Source organism: Onychostruthus taczanowskii, unplaced genomic scaffold (assembly GCF_017590055.1).
Source record: "Onychostruthus taczanowskii isolate IOZ18803 unplaced genomic scaffold, ASM1759005v1 scaffold264, whole genome shotgun sequence".
Lineage (NCBI taxonomy): Eukaryota > Metazoa > Chordata > Aves > Passeriformes > Passeridae > Onychostruthus > Onychostruthus taczanowskii.
In genome coordinates this window covers 25,489-39,918 of record NW_024499951.1, presented here as the reverse complement: position 1 = coordinate 39,918, position 14,430 = coordinate 25,489, and the positions used below count along the sequence as shown (strand labels likewise).

General features: G+C 39.8%; 1 protein-coding gene across 1 annotated transcript in view; it reads right to left on the bottom strand.

Annotated features, from left to right (window-relative positions):
* The window catches only part of LOC121337378 (mucin-5B), a 41,873-nt gene extending 31,172 nt beyond the window's left edge, over nucleotides 1–10,701 (bottom strand). Inside the window, exons 1-10 of the mRNA XM_041407453.1 lie at nucleotides 10,603–10,701; nucleotides 8,641–8,896; nucleotides 7,119–7,233; nucleotides 5,700–5,787; nucleotides 4,628–4,761; nucleotides 3,997–4,222; nucleotides 3,079–3,204; nucleotides 2,256–2,373; nucleotides 865–1,003; nucleotides 172–273 (exon numbers count right to left, since the gene is read on the bottom strand). Coding sequence (XP_041263387.1) covers nucleotides 172–273; nucleotides 865–1,003; nucleotides 2,256–2,373; nucleotides 3,079–3,204; nucleotides 3,997–4,222; nucleotides 4,628–4,761; nucleotides 5,700–5,787; nucleotides 7,119–7,233; nucleotides 8,641–8,896; nucleotides 10,603–10,684 — 1,386 coding nt within the window. The 5' untranslated portion in view covers nucleotides 10,685–10,701. The remainder of the gene's footprint in view (nucleotides 1–171; nucleotides 274–864; nucleotides 1,004–2,255; nucleotides 2,374–3,078; nucleotides 3,205–3,996; nucleotides 4,223–4,627; nucleotides 4,762–5,699; nucleotides 5,788–7,118; nucleotides 7,234–8,640; nucleotides 8,897–10,602) is intronic.
* Between the last annotated feature and the right edge of the window lie 3,729 nt (nucleotides 10,702–14,430).

Below are 14,430 nucleotides of genomic sequence, written 5' to 3'. Positions count from 1 at the left end.
GTGAGACAGACAAGAGCAACCTGACAAGCTTCACTAAGCATTGAGAAGTAGTGTCTTCAAAACCTCATCACCTCTGGGGTCAGTGTAACTCAGTGTCCAGACACCATACAAAGAATGTAAGGAAAACAGAAGTGACCTCCTATGTATTGCTAATTAAAAACAGTTACTCACAGTTCTTCCTAGTGTTACCAATACATTCTTTAGGCAAGTCATTGTCCTTGAAGTCCCACACTGAATGATCTCCCCAATCACCACAACTGTGTCATCAGTGTTCTGAGAAGACATGAGAAAGGTATGGGCAGACATTGTTAGCATGTTACAGGCTGGGAGTTTGAAGAGAAAAATGTGTCACTGAAAGGCTAAGAAGGAGTAATGAAAGAACTGGGGTATTTGATATCTAACGCAAACTGTTTATTTCATTGCCAAAATCAATAATTTCACTAACTTTCCTTTGCACTCTTTTTCCTTGCTATCAGCTTGTGTGGATCTCATTTAGAGGCATTCACAGATAATTCAATCTTTTTGCAGAAGTTTTGGTTCGTCCACTTCCTTCTGACAGTCACACATGAAGAAAGCTTCAAAAGAAATGCTTGAATCAACACTAATACGTCCATTAAGAAAATTATTTAATTTTTTAAAAAGTACAAGTATGTTGAAGCTGCAAAACTTTGAAGTTAAGCATCAGCAATTGATTTTCAATCCATTGCAAATTCAAAAATTTATGGGGTTTAAGACTGAGCATGTGTTGAAGTGCTTTGCTGGATTAGTGCCATTTAATTAAATTAAGTCATATAAAGCTCCAGTACAGTTTAAAGCCTCGCGCTACTCGGGAGATTTAGGAGTGAAAAGAGAAATTGCTCATACCTTAGATAAAACATAATGACAGTTGCCATGAAAATTGAACCTCTTATTATCGAATGTTGTTATATGGAATCCTCCATCTATGTGGCAACTTCCAGAGCAGGGCAGAGAGATACAGCTCCAGTGGCCTCCTTTGCAAGTACTGTGCAAAATCCAAAAAGCAGCCATTAGAACAAACACAGCTTCAAGGGAGCAAAGGTGATGCACCATTTCAATCTTCACAGATGTGGCCTCTTTGTATTTTTAGCTCATTATCTTGGCTTCTCATTCAAACCCTATGGGTGGAAGCCTTTATACTAGGCCATTAAAGTGTGAGGATTGAATTCCTGTCCGTGAGAGAGTTAACTGCACTGGGCTTTGGGCTGGCTCCCTCAGAGACACACTGAGATGGGAAAGCAAGAGATGGTTTTCTGGGCCTAAATTGTTTACTTGACTATTTAAAGAAAGAAAGAACCCCTTCAAGTAGGATCTTGCAACATTTTGTGCTACTGGTTCAACTGTTCAGCAAGTCACTGATGGGATGTTTCAGGAGCTAATTGTGTAGGGCCAGAGATAGTGAGCAATTCTCACATCTGTGCACACAGGAAGGAAACAGTCCAGCCACATAGGCTTGGGCTTTGAGGGGAGTAAGTGAGGATGTGGCAAGATGGGAGCCACACAAAGCCCATTAAGTTCAATTACTGAAAAGGTCTGGGATTTGAGGAGCATTTTCTCAAAATGTAGGATAATCTAAAGGGGCTTGTAGAATGTTTGGCCATGCACCATACCACATTTAATTCCTCCCTATAGCAAAGCTATAACTGATGGTTATAACTTTGCTATAGGGAAAAAAATAGGATCAGAAAATGACATTGTGTTACAGGAGTACCGATAACACATACAGAGTAAGAAATAAAACTGTTTTGAGAGTAATATACCTGAGATGTTATCACCTTTCACCAGTGGAGAATGGAGATGGGTTCAAGCAGACAGGTTTTTTAATCAAATAATTCTCAAGGATCAGGACTTCTGAGATCTGGCCTTTAAATAGCCTTGTGGAGATCCAGATGTTGTTGGAAGTGCCACTTATTAACATGGTATGACTTCTCACCTCACTCTAGTGAAGTGAGAAGTCTCTGAATTAATCAGTAAAGAGTCTCATTTCTCTACATTCTGAAATCTTGAGCTTAGTTTTCACAAGCAGTTTCAAGTGAAGGTGGGTAATAACTGTGTGTGGTCGAGGAATACCTCTAAGTTTTCCTACACTGTTGAAATTCAGAGCAAGGTTTTGAATTGTTATTTAAGACAAATGACAGGAAAAGATTCAAAAAAAAAAGAGGAAAGTACAGAATGAAACTCATCAATGTTTTGAAACAAGTACTTCTGCCTTGTTAGTGCAATCAATACAACAGTACCAGTTCTGACAGGGAGTGGAGTAAGTTCCTCCAGATGAGTAGACTTTGCCTTGAAATGTACAGGGGCAGCTGTCTCTGGGGATGCACTTCTTGCTGCTGAGGTCATCAAGGATAGTTCCTGTTCAGACACAATGGCTAGTTATTCCTTTGGTGAGTCTGGGAAACACCATTAAGGAAGATTAAATATGGAAAAAACTCTGGAGTATTCAGCTTTTCTTAAAATGAATGGAATACTTTTAAAGGAAAACACCACACTAGGCCCTTTCAGATGTCAATGGATAGGTAATATTTCTAACTAGAACTCAAATGAAAGCAATGCAAAACTCAAAGAACATTTCCTGTTGCAAAATCTTTCACTGTGAGCAGGATTTGCAAGGGTGTGAGCCAGTTTCCATCCTTTTCTAACAGTGAATCTAGCAGAAGTCAGAGCCTCACCTTAGACTATTTCATGTGCAAATTTACACATACACATACCTGGAAATGCATGTATGTTTTGTGCCACTTAAGCTACAGCTAGATTTAGTGTCATAGCAGGGAGGCATCTCATAGACATCTTCACCTGCATTCTTACTGTCTAGAGAGCACCTCTTGTCTTTCCATATTTGCACCATTTTTTCCCTGTCTAGTCCTTAGAAGTCTTTAGCTCCCTTCACCAGTGTCAGGATCTCATATCTTTAGAAATCTGACTCTTCCAAGAAGAATAAGTTGGTAAATTATGCTAGAACAAGCAGTGTATTTGTTGTGTGAAATGGTAAAGAAAGGGAGCAAGATCCCTTTTTGTCCTTTGATGTGTGTGATCGTTGGCAGAAGTGAGCTGCCTTACCAGGAGGACAGAAACAGCCATCTGTACATGGGGCTTTACAAATCTTGCTCCTTTCTGGATCTGCACATGTGTCAGCACAGGAATTTCCACATTCCATGTACTCCATGTTGTTTGGGCATTCCTGATCTGCAAGACCAAACCAAAATGAAATATAGTAATGATGTATTTATAATATCTCTCAAATTGTTGTGTCACTACCCAACCCCTTCTTCCTCCTTTCCTCCATATCTTGTTTGCAAGACCTTCTATGCAGATATGTTGTGCTGGTTTAATGTCTTAAAGGAATGTTTTATGGCCACTTTATCTTTTGGACAAAACTGAGCTGCTGGGATATGTGAGCTATTTCATATTACTTTACTAGCTCAAGGTTGACTGAAGTCTCAATACAAGCAAAGAACACCAGAATCATTTAGGTAGTGATAACAGTTTATTTTTGCCTGAAGCATCAGTACTTCTGGCATTAATTTGCTATCCCAATCCACACCAGCAATTTGGGTGAACTACCTGTAGCCTTCCCCCTGGATTTAAAGAGACTTCCTGCTCAGTAACTGGACTACTGACTATGAAAACACAGGGTAAGATAAGTACAAACATATTGCTCTTCTCAGTAACTACTTCTGTCTAGTTCTCACCATGTTGAAATAAGGCTCTTTATGAGTTAACTGCACAGAGTAAAATTAAAAAAAAAAAAAACCTCGAGAAAACTTAGTTGTAAGAAGGAGGTGGGCAACATCAAGGTATAGTTCTACAAAATCAAGTTAAATTTGTAGAAGTTTTTCCATTAACGATGTTTGTTCAAAGTATTTTCACAGATTGATTCAAGGCAGTTACCAGAGCTCCTAGCTTTGCTCTGCTGGGATCAGAATATTTGTGTAAATGTCTAACCTGAAATAAATCTCCAGAGCAGTAGCTACTTACAGCAGAGTTCTTTGGTCCTCCATTCCCCAGGGTCTCCCTTCCTCAGGACACAATCTCGAGAGTACTGGTTTAAAGTGCTGCATATGCAGCTGGAAACCAAATCAGAGTGAGAAGAATTAACTGCACAGCGGCACATATCCTCAGCACAGGTTTCTATGTAGTCATCAAAGGCAACCACTCTGGGGCAGTTTCCAAAACGGGACATAAGTTTCTTGCATCCTTTTTTCTATTAAAAAAAAAAAAAAGCAGGGGGGAAAGAAAAGCAGTACTTGATATTTTACCACCTTTTAGGTTTTTGAATATACACCCCAAGTTTTGAAATACAATTCCAGGGTCACAGAATAATTCAAGTTGGAAGTGATCTCAGGAGATTATCCAGTCTAACTTTCTGCCACAATGTCCTTTGTCTTGGACTGGAAGCTGTCATTCAACTGGGCATTTTCCCAATAGCTATTTCTTTAATACCATAATAGGATATTCTTTCAGCTATAAGATCATAATTTTGCTCAAATTCATGTGTAGAGTTCTAAAATATTCAGTTTAGTGCATGCTCTGTAATTAAGATTTGTTTCAACAGTCTCTTCAACACTGTAGGTTGGGAGGGTTTGTACTTCTTTGTCCACACACTTACATATGTACTGCACCTATTGTCTTTCCTCCTGGGATGTCTTCCAGTGTGGTCATCTGGGCTCACATCAGCACACTTTTGTGATGGATCCTCTACTTTGTGGAAGTTTCCAAACTGTCTTGGATGCATTTTATACCCTGCAAAAAACCCCAGATGCATTTCAGTAACTTCCCACAATTCCTTAGGTCAATTAATGGGCTATAAAAATGCACTTACTCTTTGGACTCAAAGGCAGTATGCACTCCATGAGATGCCCAAATTTAACCAGCATCCATATCTTATGGGGGATGACAGCCTGATATAACCTTCTGCTGGGATAGACTCAGGAATCTGACACACTCATATCAAGGACTGCTGTCAGCCCGGGCATTTGAAATCATGTAAGACTCTTGAAATTTCAGTTACTTCTGATCATTTCCAAAGACTTCTCTTTGTCTGGGGTGTTTGATCTTACAGAGTTTTCTGTTCACATGTATAACAGTCATACAGGTATTACATAAAGGAATGTTGTTATAACTTTGGATTCAGTCCTGCAGCTGATATCCCAGGATCAAGGTTTCTTTCCATCCATACAACCTGCTGCAGGATTAGAGGCTAAGCTATTTGCAATATCTAAAGGTGTCAGTGGATGGCACCACAGTTTCTTCAAAGATATTTTGTGTTTTTCCTGATGCTTTCATTTCATTATAGAGGTAAAAATAATCACAAATAGAATGATTAAAATAGAAGAACAGAAAATGCACTCTTGCATTTCCTGATGTTATTGTTCCTGTTGTATATATATTGATGTTGTATCCTGACACTGTATGTTATTGTCAGTGGGGAACCTGGCAATGTTGCTGCATGATAGCCAAGTAATTAATTCTGGTCAAAGAGGTTGGAGACTCTTACAAATATGAAAAGAGCAGAAAATCACAAATATCTCAGAACCTCTTAAAATACGTTTCCTGTATATGCAAATTTTCATGTGCCTGTCAGGAAACCTGAAAGCCTGCTCAGAGGAAACAGATATCATGCTTCATGTCATGTATAAGGAGGTCTGTTCTGGGTAGAATATGCTGTATTTATGACCTACCATCCAAAATCAAATCATTCTTCTCGTTGCCATCATAGTTCCCACACAGACCACATATTTTCTCTTTATATGTTTCTTCCAGGTCCAGCTACAAAAGAGGAAACACAAGAGTTGAAAGGCTTTTCCCCATATCAACAGCACTTGTTGCAAACTGATTCACAGCAGAAAAGTGCAGTGGCAGAAATGCTCATTCCTAGTTTGTAGCAATCTCCATTTCTGGTACAAATCTCTCATAAAACTTATCTGCAGACAGGCTGAATTCAAGTGGGAAGAGAATCCTCCAGCAATTGTCGTTTCTACCCACTAAAGATGTAACTGAAGCATGTTGAATACTGGATTAATCTCTGGACAAGTGTCTTCCAGCATAAAGACACTGATATACAGACATTTGGTACATCTTTCAGGGTACCACAGCTCCTCTCTGGGCAAGTCAGATAACTGTGCTCTAATGCTGGATGGTGTAAAGAAGCAGCTTTTGGTCAACTTTTAGCCATGTATAGTGGGTTTTCTAGTCCATAGGGTGATGGAAAATTTTATAGCACTTCTAGGCATGGGTCTGCCAAGCATTACTTTTTTTCCCCATACTTAGTGGAAATAAACAGTCAGGTTAGCACACTATTGCCTTGCTGGATAAAACTATTGCACCTTATAACTCCTACATGTTTGGGGAACAGTACTGGTGCCACACAGGTCAACCCAAAAAGGCAGTGCTTTTCCTACTGTTGTGTCCACTCTACAGTAATGTACAAATACTGCTTTTAACACTTTAGGTATTAATTAGTACATGGGAAGGGGGAAAGTAAATACTTCAATAAATCAGAATTTCAATATCACGTGGTTACTTACTGATATTTTTTCTCTCTGTTCCCCTTTTACCCTCTCTCTATCTCTCTGAATGGCAAAACATGACACACAACTTCTATTTCAGTTAATCCTGATTGTAAAGGATAAGTGTTCACACACAAAAGTGTAAATGCACTGGTACAGAAGAGGATATTCCAAGGTAGATGTTTAGAGGAGAATTCCCACATAACATCGCTTTGGAATGAAAGAGGCCAAGGTCTGAACTGGTCACACATATCAGTTTCCCCCACAATATGGGCATGAGACAGAGTAGCAAGGCAGGGCTGGAGGGCTGGTGCTGCAGTGCCCCATGGAGCAAGGAACTAACTGCAGATGTGCTATATCCAGCATTAACTCTTTTGTCACATAAAATTAGCTGCAAATACCATAGGGTTGTGCCCCCATGCCCCTGCCCTGTGAAACTATTGCCCAGTTTGGTATTTTTGTATCATTTTATGGACAGAGTGATACCTCCCACACATAATTTCATATATCAACACAGTGCTTTCATCCAGCCCTGTTTTTCATTACTGATGAGGTTCACCAGGAGGAAAACAACTAACTGACTGTTCATACTAGGAGAGTGTCAGCCCAGTTCCACTTGAGTGTCAGGCCCAGCTTGGAAGTGACTTGGAAGTAAGTACAGGTGTCCTCAATCAGAATGCTCTTCAAGCTGAAAGGCATGGCAATCCTGGAAATTTGAGGGGACAAAACAGATTGCAGTGAAAAAAAGACTGATGAAATGCTTACAGATATATAGGAAGGAAAACTAGAATTAAAGGAACTAAATAAGACATGGGAATACTCTTTGCAAGGTCAGACTTCGTCCACATAATGCATTACATTGTCCACTGTGTCCTTTTACTAACCTTAATCCATTACACAATGCATTTTGGTGTTGTGTCAGTACTACATCAGTCACTCAGCTGAGAGAAAGCAGCCAACCCAAGGACCTAACCCAAAAGTTTATAAAGAGCAAGATGACAATATTGGGAAAATGGCCCTCAACAGGAGAATGCTGCAGGTTAACATCATTCTTTCAGAACCTCCTTGATATTTGGGATTCGCAAACAACTCCGTTCTGTTACACATGCACTCATGCAACTCAGACCTACATTACTTTTCCATCTTACCAAGACAATTACCATTCCGTTTGCAACAGTCTAAAAACTTAGAAATTCAGAAAATGGCTAGAAGATAGGAGATTTCTTGCCCCTTTGATTTAGGAGATACACATGGGCTTTGGTGCTATAATTACAACAGAGTGGTGCTATTCTATATTTGGCTGTTTCTAGAAGGCTGTCAAGACAGCCCATATGATTGCAATTTTCTCTTCAACAAAATGTGATGGGTTTTCCCAGAGTCAAAGGTTGCCTAGGCCCTTCATAATTCTTTTCTAGGAGCAGGACTCTGCACTTCTCACAAGGACTGCCCTTAATATTGTGCTCAACTTTCAGCTGTTGTTGCATATGATTTTTACTTAGGGAATATTTTTACCTTTCTCTTTGCAGTTTCCTTTGTGGCTCACTTTGAATTGGAATTAAAGGTGTGAATTTTGACTTCTAAAAATTCTGTCTTTTCTTATAAGAAGATCCTTGGGTAAGTTATGATCTGCAAGGCACAGCAATTTTCTAGACTAATCTATCTGGAAATGGAAAACTATTCCTAAAAGAACCATCTGTTCCTGAACAGCAACATAAAACAGTAGGGTTAGTACCACAGAAATAATATTTTGAGAAAAAAGAATAACCACCAAACTTCTACAGATCTAACCTTATCTAAATAAGGTGTTGGGGTTTATGGTTGGTTTCCTCTATCCCTCCCTCTCAAATCAAAGCAACATTAAGAAAACCTTAAAATACCTTCTGTTTTTATAATATACACATTGCTCTCTACTTAACTTGATGGTGTTGGTCTCTGGGACGTGTAGTTTAGTTTAAATGCCTCTTGCCTTCTCAAGCACTATGGGGGGAACTCTTCACAATACCCTGTTCAAAAAGCTGTGAACATCTCATACACAGCCACTGCTTTCCAGTCAGACCACCTAACACGTAGCAACAAAAATGCAGCTCAAAACAACATTTCAGTCTTTACTCACTTCTTCCCATTCACCGTGATTCCTGTCTCCTTCACCTCCAGGACCACTCCATCAATGGTGACAGTGAAGTAGATCAGGAAGCTGTTCTTGGCACTGCGCCTGATCTGAATGTTAAAGTCCTGGTAGCTGTCATTGCAGTGCGAAGCGAAGACATATGTGCAGGTTCCAGGAAAAGTAAATTTTACATGGTCAAATGTATGGAAGTGGAAGTTGCCCCAGGTGACACATTCGCTCCTACTGACAGTAGAGACCTGGACTAAAGAAAAATCATAATAGGGGAGCTTAGAAATTCACCCATATGAAGTGCTTGTCTTTTTTTTTTTTTTTTTTTTTCTGAAAAACATTAAAGGGGCAGATTTTCAAAGGCAAAAATTATAACTCCTGCAAGATACTAGCATTTGGGAAGCAGTTTCATCTCACTGAACTTTTGAAGTCCATGACTTTTGAAGTACAGAGACACCTGCAATGTGAGCAGATTAGTCCAGTCTCCTTTGAAGTTAACAGTGAAAAGCAGAAGAGATTCAGCTTTCTCATCTTACATATGTGCCTAGCAAGAAGATGCTGTAAACCACATTCATCTCTCCATTGTCTAGAAAGACTGTCTATATTCATGCTGTAGACATATTTGCACTGTAGATATCTAAAGTGAAGTGATGAGAATTCCATCTGGATGTCTAAATCTCATTTAACTCAGACAAGACTTTGTGTTGAGTGGTTTCCAGGAGATATCACAGATGGCATGAATTTACAGCAAAGTGGCAGCTGCTGATCTCAGTGGTTGAGGCTGCTACCAGCTTCAGCTGTTGGCTAGGAGATATTTGGTTTTCCTTCTAAACCAAAACTCACCTTTTGGACCTCTAAGCTCTACCTCTGTCAAAGGTATAGATACATAGTCTAAGTGCATATAAGACATTACTTCAGAAAGCAGTTTTCACACCACTGAGCTTCACAAGGAAAACATGAATCACATTGAATTAAATTATATATGCCCACTACAAAATACTTTCAACATTTCTTCTGAAAAAATGGCAAATGAAACAGGCAAATTTCTTTGTGTTGTTCAGGTAGCATCTTTAGGACTATCAACACAGCAACATCCCCCACAGATCAAATCAAAAACAGTTACTCATTTACTCAGTGAACTCTAAAATTTTATTAAATATTCCTGCCTAAGAATCAGCAGGGAAGAACTGAGAAACTCAGATCCTTATGTTATAAATGTGCAGCCCAAACTCAAGTGCCTCCTAAGTCCTTGCAGAAACAGCTTTTTAAAGGGACTGCTAGTGTCATAAGTGGTTGCAGCACTGAAGTGGAGTAGGGAAATTTAGCACTTTTCTACATAAGAGTAAGGGCAAGTGAGAAAGTTTGGCTATCCTGGAAGTGAAACTGCTGGAATTACTAAGGCATCAATAACTGGTACATCAATTGTATTAAGCAGCTGGAGAAAGTGTAAGACATTAAAAATCAAACTAGGAGGTAGCAGTGCACCAGACCACAAAAAATGTGATTCCTGCTAATGCAGCATTTCATACTGGTCAATCAAGCCTAGCTGGTGATACGGTAAGTACTTCTTTTAGGAAGAATATGTGTGAAATGTGTTAAAAAGGGTGACACCATTTTGTTTTGTTTGGGTTTGGTTTTTTTTGGTTTTTTTTGTTTGTTTGTTTGTTTTTTGAGGTTTTTTTGGGTTTTTTTGGGTTTTTTTGTGCAAACTGCATTCAGAGGGTCTCCTCTTTGAGATTAGTCACTTAAAGCATAAAACATAAAACACTACCTAGTAATGAAGGAAAAAAAGACATAAATGGTTGATAATCAGAATAAAAATGTACCATGTTTAACAGTATCTGGCATGTCTACATCTCTTATATGAATATATTACAAATTTTCATTTGTCAACTCTATTTCTCACCTATGGAGAGCCATATGAGAGCAAGTAATGCAAGAATTAGATTCTTTTCTTACCTATCTGAACTGGTTCTTTGCCCTTGCAAAAACTCCAAATTAGGCAGAAGATCCAAAATGATCTCCCGTTTTTTATTTCCATCTTGCCATGAAGTCGTAACTTGAAAATCCTTTCAGGGAAGTGTTTTTTCTTGGCTTATAGGCAGATTTTTTATAGTCCAGGAGTTTGGCATGAGAACAGAACACTGATGGCAGGGTCCCTGAAAGGTGGAGCTTCATTAAATTTTCTTTCAGTCATTCATTATTCACACCCAGAAACCTCCCATTCAAACCCAGAACCTGAACAGGTATCCAGTTCTTTATTGCTTTATGGGGCTAGAGAGCTGTCTGTTTCAAATTTCCTCCTTTGAAGATAGGTCCCCTCACCCTCCTGCTACAGCTATTATTTCTTTGGCAGCAATAGTTTTTATTTTTTATAACATCTGATTAATTACAAGCAATCACTGTCCTCTTTCAGAGTTTTTCTCTGTCTTGCACATCAGCAGAATCCCCCAGCCCAAGCAAATGTGTTTGTTGCCTTTACCAGCTTTAATGGCAACTTCTAAACAGAGCAAAAAGTATAATCAGGTCAAGCATAATGTATGGTTTATTTAGAGCAAAATCTTTGGCAAGAGGGCATTGTCCCTTAAGAAGTGTACTCAAAATATTTTACAAAAAAAGGCCAGATTTATTGCTTCAATAAACCAGAAACAAAACCAAAAGTGTAAAACTTCTCACCTCAACTGCACAAATGGCAGTTTTCACTTATTCTTTATGCACACAGAAGTGGTGGATTCTCCAAACATCATAAGTGCCCAAGTCCTGTCATAATGTAGAGCACAGTTCATTCCTTCACCACCTAAATTGCACTGCTGTAAAAGAGTCCCTTGGTGCTCTCAAAGTACTTTAATATCCTACCACATACCCCTAAAAAGTCCAGTGAGCTCAGTCATGAGCTCTACAGCCCCTTGTAGGACACCCTACATGGATATTTTGATATCAGTAATTTTAGAGTCCCTTCTGGAGATTTACTTGCTTTGTTGACATAAACTGACCTTGCATTTATTTTCCTCATCTGTGCCATGAGGGAACTGCTCCTGACAAGAGAGGAAGCCTCTCACTTATTCCCAGAAAATCAAACATGGATAACAGACAGTCCCATGCTTCCAGCTGCTCCATCCACTTTGGGCAAGCAGCAAAGTCAGAGTGATTGCCAGTAGTTAAGTGGGCACAGATACAGTGTAAGGTCAGCATGGTTTTGCAAGGCCTCAGGTCCAGCCTGCCTATGCACCCATTGGGGAATATGAATATGAATGACTTTTATCTGGTTGGCAGGCAGCAAGCTGGGCCTTGGGAACAGGGTCTTGCTCACTGCTTTGCCAGACTTTGTGCTATTGCCAAAGTGGAATGTCCCAAAGCTGGCCCGCTGCTGCTGCCCTATGCAGGCACAAGGTGCTTTGCAGAATTGCAGGTGACAGTGTCTGCCAGATGAAGATTTGCTCCTGCCCTTGCTCTAAAGAAAAGTCTGCACCAGCGTGCGTGAGCATTGTGCAGGACATGAAACATGAGTTCGTGTTACCCCTTTGCCACTGCCCGTGTCCCATTAATTCCATTGTCAGTCGCACTTGAGGCAGGGCACTACTGGAAGGTAGTTCTTGAAGCCCTGCCATTTTGGCTGGAATACAGAACCAACAGAATTTATGGCACTGGTGATGGAAGTCATGAACTGCTGCTACTTTTCCTTTTAATCACAACACATCTCCCTCTTGATCTGTCTCCAAATAGGTACAAAGTAAGTTAGAAGAATATCTAGTAGATAAACTTAACCATGAGAACATGACATTGGAAATATGAGGATGATCTGAAATTGAATACAGTGAAATATCAACACTCAAATACAACAGATTCTCCTGGTAATGTTATACTGAGTTCCTGTTCAGGCCACAAAACAGGGCTAATGGCAAGTGTGGGGAAGGGCTGGGATACCCAGGAGGAAAAGCATATAGGTCAGTAGACCACAGATACAGACTAAGACAGCTTAGTTGAGGCTAAAGGTGGATAGCTGAAATACACTAATTTTCCAAAACCAATGCTAGTGCCAAAATCCAAATGCAGAACTCTGCTGAGATAAAGTCCATGTTTCTTTAGTCACTGTCCTCTTCCTTTCCCATTCCCATCCAGGAAATCAAAGTACCTATTTCATTCATTTTGGTATGAGAGTAGAAGGAAGAATCAGACTCTAGGAGTATGATTCCTGACTCTGGAAAAAAAGCCCTTTATTCCCACTGAGCTGCACAAAAGCAGCAGGAGCCATGTAATAACTACTTGCCAAAGATACCCTTCAGGCTGGGGTAGTTCTCTGATGACAAAGACATAGTGAGGTTGACCTCTGCAACTTCCAGCCCTTTGTGTTCTAGATGTGGGATGATTCAAAGTAATGCAAGGATGGGCAGGAGGAATGAGCATGATTTCCCCCTGTAAGCCCCACTTGGCATTTAGGGGCCTGGGAAGAACATGAACAGCACATGTTAAAACTTTTCAAGGAAAAGACAGAATAAAACAAATGATTCATTGAACCAACATTCACTTATGCTCTACTCAGCAGAGATAGTAGTATCAGTCATTTGGGATCCTCCCCTGAGAAAAGCAAGAGCAAAACTCTACTCAGAGAAATGGGAAACCCAGTCCTCTTGCTCTGTACCTAGCCATTTTCTTACCTCTGCTTGTCTGCTCTGTCATTTGTGCCATTCCTTTGCCATTTCTTGGGGAGCAGAGTTTCTGACAATAACCAGAGCTGCTGCTTCTGGCTTCTCCACTGATACTGCGGGCTACACTCCTTAGAAATCACTGGTTGCTTCAATCCTCTGCAATGATTGCAGGGCTACTGACAGGGGAAGGATATTTGAATTCAAATGAAGTTTTTATATTCAAGCGTGGAAACACTGAGGTTTTCAGGAGAAATACATGGAAGCTTTTCAGAAGGAAATGCAGACTGACAGGGAGCTTACAGGCTGTGTTGATCACTTACCACTGAATCATTGCTATTGGCACACAAGTTATAACTATTCCCCCGCAGTGACAAACTGGAATTAATAACTCTTCCCTTTATTGGACCCTGCAGGATAAGAGGCCTTCCCTCTTCTGCAGCTGTATTAGCAAAAAGAACAATTCCTCTTGGCCCCTTTACAGCCCATTTCATGGATCATTTGCCATTAAAGGGTATGTGATTTTAGTAAATACAATAGGTAAATATTAACTCAGTTTCTTTATCACCACTGACTCACTGAAGATAAGCCATCATGAAGCTAATGTAATAGACCGGTGACTCACAAAAATATATTTTTGCTACAAACTTGGTAAAAGACACACTCAAGTAGGAGGTATCTGGTGGATCAGTGCCCTTCATAGCCAGCTACTGTACTAAAGTTTGGAAGTTGTGTTTGTATCATATCCTTCTGTCAAAAGGGTATGATGATCCCATATGTGCTGTAAAGAGTTATGGCCGTCCTGAGTCAGTTCAACACTGGGAGGTTGAGCTTGGCAATCCTCTAACTACCCAGTTCATTTTAGGCAAAACTGGTACTCCTTCTTGAAAGGAGTATCTACTATAAGGTGTTTTTTTACAAGCACTGCCTAGAAAATAGCCCTAGAGAAATTGTATGTGCTCCATTAACAAAGTAATGTTAGCTTGGAAAAAATTTCATTTGTCAGGCAGTTTGTGTCAATAATCCATATGATAAAAAACATCCAACGTGATTTTGGCAAAATATTTTACATAACTGGTAGTTATAACAATCAGTACTTGCCAGTAGAATTCAAGCACAACATGAATTATCCTTTTTAATCCTT